This window comes from Sprattus sprattus (assembly GCF_963457725.1).
Source record: "Sprattus sprattus genome assembly, chromosome: 8".
Lineage (NCBI taxonomy): Eukaryota > Metazoa > Chordata > Actinopteri > Clupeiformes > Clupeidae > Sprattus > Sprattus sprattus.
Window position 1 is genome coordinate 10,715,727 of NC_137927.1, and position 9,093 is coordinate 10,724,819.

Here is a 9,093-nt window from a genome sequence, read left to right on the forward strand (position 1 = left end):
CGCCCATGCCCATCTAGAACAACACCACACACACTCTGACACGCCCATGCCCATCTAGAACAACACCACACACACATCGCCAGTGTGCCTTAAATATATCCAGCTCTCTGCTCTCTGGCTTCCTCCTCCCATTTTGAAAAAGCATAGAAAGTCCACAGTGCTCTGTGTGTACTTGTATACCTCACCCATTTTTTCTGTCCTACACTCCTACACACACACACACACACACACATACACAAACACACAAAAGTGTGTACAATAATAGCCATTGAGAGTATAAAGCTGTGTGACTTGTATGGGTCCAGTCAAGTCTTCCACCAGAGTCAGGCAGGATGTGGCACTTCTGAACAATCATACTTTTGTTTCAAAATATTGATAGAACTGTCAAGAATTTCATCACGTTTTCCCCTTTTTAACTTTCCTTTCCACTAATTTTATGAATTGGTCATAAAACCTCGACATTTCCTGAATTTGTCATAAAACACATTCATTAAAACAAAGAAAACTGGAACATTTTGTTAACACAATTAATGCGCTGATGTGGAAAGAGGTGCGTGTTGCCAAGACCTGGACGCTTTTAAAAGCTAACCGGGGATCCTTAAGGGTTTATTTCTAACCTTTACGAGGTGCTAAGCACTGTGAACTGCGTAGTGTGTGACTTTTTAAAAGCTCAGGGGGACCGTGGAACACTTTAGGAAATGGGAAATGCGCTCACCTCCAAATGCGGAGCGGCTCAGGAAGGGGAGAGGGAAAGGTAAAGTATTATCACTAATGTTGCTGTTATCTGCTGTTAATATTGTTGTATTGAGTGCTTTGGCAACAATGTATCGCGCATTCATGCCAATAAAGCCATTTGAAATTGAAAATTGAAATTGAAAGGCTAAATGTTGGGGTCACAGAGCATGGCAGACATGATAAACAAATAGTACTGAGCACTTGTTGGTGGTGCTGTCGCTGTCATTTCTGCGGGCAGGCATGTGTCGTTTGTTCTCTTTCCAGAACTACATTTCATCACTGCATTACTGAGAGGAATCCTCCAGAATGCCTCTCTGAGTACCAATGTCACAAATTCCCAGAATTCTTCGGTGATGGCCTTCAGCTGTTTGGAAAGGCTCTAATATCCTCTGTCCTTCTGAGTCTGTACACTATCCCACCAAAAACAATTGTTTTGGGCGAATCAAAACCAGCCCTGGATATTCACAGACACGACTCAAATTATCGCCAAGATGGACGTAATGTGGATTTGAATGACAGTTCTTTAGAAATAATCATGGACAGACATGAGTACAACTTGTATGATGTCATTAATGCCATCATACCGAGAACATGGCCCTTGTAACAGGACCATGACAGGTAAACAGAATTTGTGTGTATACGTCACATTCACACAGCAGGTGCCAACACCATGGTAAGTAGAGATGAGGTCAGAGGTCACATTGGACAGATGTCTGCAAACTGCACACAAACACACACACACACACACACACACAAACACACACACACAAACACACACACACAAACACACACACACACACACACACACACACACAGGAAGAGAGAGAACGAGAGAGAAAGAGAGATAGAGAGAATCTTGTTCTCTAATATCTGCATGTGTGTGTGTGATTGGTTACTAAACAAACTCTTCTCACTAAGTTTGTGAACTGGCATACTCAAGAAATGGCTGACAAGTGGAAACTCTCCTGGAATATTCATAAATATTCTACAGCAACAAGTCTTTCATGTCATGAAAGAAAAGAGGAGAACCAGGGAACTGGAACCAAGACAATGGATCAATGGTCTCTCTCTCACACACCCACATACTCTCTCTTTCTCTCGTGTGCTTTTAACAAAGAAAAAAGAAATTGTAAAAGAATGTCTTCCACCCATAACACAGGGTGCCCGCAACCACTGAGGTCCGTGAGGGAAGCCTGTGTGTGTTTAGCGCAGGGACCTCTCCTAATGTATTTATGCTGAAATTGAGCGTGACGTGGAGCAGACTCATTTCCGCGGTTTGGGGCCTCGCTCTCAGAGCTGAACCCAACCGAGAGCCTGGAGCTCCTCATTTAAAGGAGTAGTTAATGGCTGATTGGAGGGCACAACCTCCCAGTTCTGCAGTCAGGAGGTTCCCACCAGACCAGAACAGAGATAGAAAAACATCCTCCCCCCATCTCAGTATTCAATTAGATTACACTGGGCTTAGGAGCAATGATCTACAAAAGACCTGATGGCTGAAACTGTGATAATGGCCAAATTAGCTTCACCAATTACTCTCTTTTGATGTATGCTGTCAGAGAAACTTTCCTGATGCTGGGCCTCCAACAGTGATACTACCTCACCAATTAAGACTCTCAGTCATGTGACGTGCTTTGTACCTGTGACGCCTCTGTTCACCCACTTCCTTCACTCTAATGAGTCATTTCCTGCCTATTGCTGCGAGCCTGTGAGCAGCCTTTAACACTGAGTCATGGGTTTAATGTGGAGAGCTGGACCGTGGCTATCAGAGGGAACTTCCGCCTCTTACGCGCTCGATAGATAATTTGTGAAATGAGCGCATCCTGTCCGTGGGCTATTCTCCCCTTAGATAGTTTCTCTGTCGGTCTGAGAAGTTCAGAGCTCAACAATTCTTTAATGCCACAAGTGTTGACTCTGCTAAAATCACCAACACACACACACACACACACACACACACACACACACACACACACACACACACACACACACACACACACACACACACAAACACATGTACACACACACACACACACACACACAAAGACACACACACACACACAAACACACATACACACACACACACAGACACTGGTGCCTTTCTGCACTAGATTGTAGAGGTTTGCAGCTTGCAATCGTTTCTGGTAATAGACGTCAAAGACAAACAGCTCTCTGTCTGTACAATAAAGCAAAACTATTGGGAAGAAACAGCACAGGACTTAGTTAACTAGGTTAAACACCGGTATCCCCAGCTGGCTGTAATATACAGCAGTTTTAGTCGAGGAAAAACAGCCTTTGGCTACTGTGCTGTGAAATCCACATAAGAAAAAAAGCTCTGGGTCTTAAATGCAACATCAATCAGCAGTCCGTCCACAGTGATTGTGGTCCATAGCAGAGGAGTGCGTCTGTGTTTGTGCGTTGCACTGACACACTAACACCGCCTTCCACTCCCCTGAGAGCGGCCTGGTCTTAGAGGAACACTGCTGATACTGGGCCAGCTGTCTGGGAAACAGGGCTGAAGTTTCAGTGCTGGATTTTTCCTGCTGTGTGACCACAAAACCTCCTCTGGGCTCTCTAGGCTAGAATACTGTACTTTGACTGGAATATACTCACACACACACACACACACACACACACACACACACACACACACACACAGAGAGAGAGAGAGATAGAGAGAGAAGGAGAGAGAGAGAGAGAGAGAGAGACATTCCTATGAACAATAGAAAACACATTGATGTAAATTTTGTTTTAGTGTGACATTTTTGCAGCACACATGGGCGGCAACGAATTGTTCAAAATATAGAAATCCTTTGATTTCTAAATGAGTCTCACACATAAAACTTAAATACATTAAGCTGGCTGTTTTAGGTTTTCAGGCAGAAGCTCTATTGTCAGAGCTTCAAGCCAGAGAGGATTGCTATTTTCACTTTAGCGTTATGATACCACAGAATGGAATGGAATGGCGTGGAGAATTGAGAATGGAGGAGAATAGGTCTCAAATAAGAAGAAGGCGTCTGCACAGGTGACTGCGGTTCTTCTTGCAGATAAGATTGGATATGGCACACAAGCAGAATGAGGAGCACAAGGGCCGAGGACGGGAGCTGAGGAAAAGTGACGGCAGCACAGTGAAGAGCCTGGCCGTTCATCAAGCTGTTGAAAATGTTAGGGTCCTTGAAGAGTTCCAGATGTGTGTGTGTGTGTATGTGTGTGCGCGCACAGTGTGGTGTGGCACGTGAGTGAGAGGACTGTGTGTGTGTGTGTGTGTGTGTGGTTGTGTGCGTGTGCAGCCAGTTTCTGCAGCTACTACTCCCTTCCCCCACCAACCACACTCAGGAAAAAGACCGGATTCACACATCCAGTGCTCCCACCCAGGGTTCCATCAACACCCTGCCAGATCTCCAAACTGAGATGAACTTTAATGGAGTTTAATGTGTTTAAAATATAATGAGGAGTAACTTCACACAGGAATGATGGAATTACAGCGTAAAAGTCTGAGAGCTTGCTGATCGAACCTGACACAAGCCGATGAACTGTGTGTGTGTGTGTGTGTGTGTGTGTGTGTCTGTGTGTGTGCAAACTTACTCTCTCACACACCGTGTGATTCTCAGACTGTCTACATATAATAAGCCTACTTCTACAAGGACATGAGCAGTGCAAAGAGGAAGCTTTATGTCATATAAAACCATGCCCAGTATTTTCACACAGCTACAGGATTACATCCTAAATCCTGCACATTAAATCATGCGTGGTTCCACGTAGATATAGTCATATATTTTGCACCACTTATAATATATGCCATAGATTATGGCAAAGCCATTAGATTTTCACATAAAGGAGGACTATATTAAAGTACATTTTTATTCCTTATGACTTCCTCACTTTGCCAGATGGTTCCTCGTGGCCCAGTCTGCCACAGATCTGCTCATGAGCTGGACAGTGGACAGATCCAAAACCAGATTCCTCCCAGAGGGGACCTGGGGCTGATCAAAACCAGATCTTAGAAAAACCAAAATCGGAGTTGGACCCTGGCTTCTGTCCTGCCTTTGCTCTCTGGGCTGCCTCGCAACTGTTATGCCTCTAACACTCAGTCACTAAAACAAAGCCCTTTTATTTGTGTGTGAGTGTGTGTGTGTGTGTGTGTGTGTGTGTGTGTGTGTGTGTGTGTGCGTGTGTGTGTGTGCGTGTGTGTGTGCGTGTGTGTGCGTGCACGCATATGTGCTGTGCTTGAGTGTGAGTGAGAGACTGAAAGGGGATTGGTGTCAGTGTGTCTGTGTGTGTGCCAGAGAGTGAAAGAGAGACACTAAATTTGTGTGTGTGTGTGTTTGTGTTTGTCTGTGTGTGTACATATAATGACCAGGCCGTGGGGAAACCCCACACAAACCATAATTACAGCACGCCAACAGCCTCTCAATCATGGAGCAATGATGAAGGGTAAACTGTGGAAAGACAAAACACACAAACAAATGTCCGCTCCAGAGTGCACAGTCTACCGTTTTTCACTCTCTCACACACAATCAGGTCTCATCTGTCATCACACAAACTACCTGCCGCTGCATACTTTAAGCTGTATTGGCATTGTCTTCTGGGTCTGAAGGTGCTAGCAAGTATCAACAGACGAACAATACCACTATTCAAGCAATGCTCTATATTGTTATCAAATAACCTTATAAACCTCTATCTTGCATGATCAAGGGAAATTGATCTAGAAGACATGTTCACCCAACACTCTAATCATATATCGTTTCAGAGGTTTTTTTTGTTGGCTTGCCAGAGAGCTGTCATGCGTGCTGGTCGGGGCATGTTAGGGCAGCGCAGTTCCATTGAGCGCAGAGCCGTAATTCTGCAATCAGGATTCATTAATGAGCGCCTTACATAATAACAGCGGCCGCGGTAAGAGGTGCGCTTTTGTAGTCTGAAAAAACGGGTCATTTGAGCGCTTATCGACAGAGCCGAGCATGTTCGAAACAACAATGAAACGCTAGGTAATTATTATGTAGTTGGGTAGGCTACTGCTGATTTTAGGTTAAATTACTTCGCCTTAAACCCACCCAAAACGTCAGTGCTAAGAATGATGACAAACGATGAAAGAAAAGTTAGAAGTATCAACTTCTACATGAATACATTAAAAAAAATGTTTATGTACATGAGAAATGTGTCTTACCGTTAGCGTTTTTTCCGCAAATCAGATGCTCGTACTGAAGCATGACACCGTAAAGTTCAGCATCGTTGTTCACAACTGCTTCAACCGCATCCACTCCAACAAGTGCGCGGCCACCGAAACTGCTGTGTGTAGTCTGTCTATGCCAAAGCAAGACCCGGAAACCTATCTCCTCTAGCAAACTCTCAATGCAAGCGGTGACACTAATTGCTGCGTGTTCGTGAATTCGCACCGACACCCGAGTGTCCACCATCCAGCGAAAAAATCGTCCAACGTGTAAGGTGAGGTCGCAGCGGGCTGATTTACCTTTACGCAGGGTCTCCCCAGAACTCATGCTAAAGAGGGAGATGGCTTTGACCGTTGCCGAGAGACAGGTCTCCGCTAGAGCCCAGCTGAGCACCAGGCGCACGGCGCTCTGGACCTCAAAGCGAGTGCAACGGCAATGCATTACACTGAGACGTTGTGCTTCTCTGGAGATCCGCAGAAGTGTCCTTCGCAGAAGCACTGATATTCTCCGAACGGCCTCAGTCGAAAACATAGCATCATCCCCAGACACTTTCTGCAGCACTTTAGCCACATCATCGTCAGTCCAGGGAAACTCTTCCAGCTCCGGCAGCCGGGGGCATTTGTTCAGCACGTCCTCTAGCTCTTCGGGGAGTGCTGCGTTTACAGTGTCCCAACTGTTGTTGCGGCTGTTCATTGAACCCCCATGGCACCACCATCCCGAGCGATGAGGAGCACTGGTGTGCGCCTGGGAGTTGCATCTGGATGAGGGAAGGGAACGATAGGAATCCCCGGCGCCATACCCAGAGTCCAGCGTCAGATCCTCAAGGGTTTTTGTGTTCGGACTGCTCGACACGGCCATGTCAGTAGGCTGGTTCGTTCAGCTACTAAAACCTGTTAAAAGTTTTGTCAGAGAATTTGAGTGGTAGTCCTACCCCTGAGTGTCTAAACTATGCAGACGGCGGCTGGACGATGAATGGCTGATGAATCTCGACGAAAGTGTTTTTCCAGAGTAATGAGTTCTGCTTTTGTTTCAGTGATTTAATCTACTGCTTAAATACACGTCTGTTGAATAGATCTTTCTCGCACTTCCACGCCTGGCTGTGTATGCTCACAGCAGGAGAGCAAGGCTCAGTGAACGCGCACACTGTCAACATGGTTTAAAAGAGAGGCACCCGAGCAGCTGACGACTTGTACGCACCAATAGGCATTCGGTATTTTTGTAGCCAATCAGATATCGGTGCACCCTAACAAGAGGTACCTTACATGTACCTTCTCAAAGCATAAGACATGGCTTTTGGGGGACTAAAACTCTCTCTCTCTCTCACACACACACGCCTACTTTATCTCTCTCTCACACACACACACACACACACACACACACACACACACACACACACACACACACACACACACACACACACTCTCTCTCTCTCACACACACACACACACATACTCTCTCACTATATAGTGTCTCTTACACACACACACACACACACACACACACACACACACACACACACACACACACACACACACACAAAAAACACACACACACACGTATACACACATTAAATGTAATATCCATGGAAAAATACTATACAGAATATGACTATAAGTACAATGCAAAAATTCAGCTTTAAAAAACAAAAGTAAAGAAATGGGGGATATATTACTTAAAATAAGCAAATTATCTGCCAACAGAGCAGGACAATTTGACTTTTAAAAGAACCCAAATATATCTATATATATATATATCTTACAGTTTTTCTCCGTTGCTAAAACTCAATTTTTTCAAAGAATTCCTCGGTTTCTCTGAACGCTAAACCCAAGTGCCAACTCCCTAAACCAATTCTGCTAAACTATAAGCACAATTATCTGCTTTAGACACAGATTTCAATTGTTACCGCACTTTCTTCAAAACATAACACACAATTCTCTGCTTTAGACACAGATTTAATTTGTTAACCACACTTTCTACAAAATACTAAACACCATCCTCTCTACTTTACACAGTTTATCAATGCCAAAACCTCCTTGCTTTCAGACAGAACACACTGTTATTCAAATGACAAAACTTCCATTTCCAAAGCTGTTGTAGCCTGACGATGTCATACTCATAATTCTAGTCAGAATATGAGTCTGAGACCGAACCATTGTTGCTGTGATTATGGGGCGTGTTTCAACGAACCAGGAAAGAAAATTCCTCTTTGCTGAATTGGATACCTATAACCAATCAGAGCAACGTAGTATTACAGTTTTTCTCAATCGCTTTGGCGAATTTTTCCATTCACTGTTTACTTTTTCAAAACAGCTCACACACGGCCCTTAACTGAAGCTGAAATGAGCAAAACACTATATGATGGTTGCAGAATGACACTACCTTCTCAAAAACTTATCACACACCCATCAAATCCAAACAATTCCTTCAAAACCTACAATTTGTGCTCAATTGAAAATGTATGTTTTCTCATTTATTTAACAATGGATAGTGTAACGGTGCGGCTGCCCGTTACTGCTAGCAAGATGCATGACATTACAAACTGAGTCAACAGCGCGGAGTACAGACACAACGTTTATTTGCACACGAACAGTACATAACAATCATACATCACCGGACTGCACCTAACACACAAACACTGAAACATACCGAGACTGAAAACGTGGGGCCTGTGGATTTCCAGACGCGACACAGAGGAACAACCCGATCAGAAAGTCGGGAGGGACCTTTGACCACTGTGCCCACGCCAAGTTGGTGGAATAAGAGGGGTGTGTGTTTTAACCAGTGTGATTATTCCGAAGGCTTTGTAGTAATAATATTATTGTTGTGGGTTAACCCAGCATGAATATAAGGAAATGTTTGTTTTGATAATGAGTTGCAATATTGATGGTTATTAATTGATTGACTATGTGTGCAGTGGTTCAGGCCGGCAGAATAAAGTGCCGGCGCCGAACAGGTGTTCGGGAGCGATGAGATAAGAGGGGAACAACTTCCCACCCCTTTGTGCCGAAGGTAAAATGTTTAGATTGGAGTGCGACAACGTGTAGTCTAAGGTGTACTCACGATATTGGAGAGTCACTTATGCCGTTGGAGCTGAATTGTTTAGGGACCTGTAGTTGTTTGAGAATTATTGTCTGGAGTTGTTTTGTTTCGTTTCCTTTTTCGCCAGGCTGGCGTGTTAACCTGCTGCAACGGGATA

General features: G+C 44.4%; 1 protein-coding gene across 1 annotated transcript in view; it reads right to left on the reverse strand.

Moving 5' to 3' along the window:
- The window catches only part of LOC308368808 (ankyrin repeat and BTB/POZ domain-containing protein 2-like), a gene marked incomplete at both ends in the record, with an annotated part of 21,244 nt that extends 14,489 nt beyond the window's left edge, over positions 1-6,755 (reverse strand). Inside the window, one exon of the mRNA XM_080843071.1 lies at positions 5,894-6,755. Coding sequence (XP_080699197.1) covers positions 5,894-6,755 — 862 coding nt within the window. The remainder of the gene's footprint in view (positions 1-5,893) is intronic.
- Positions 6,756-9,093: the final 2,338 nt, after the last annotated feature.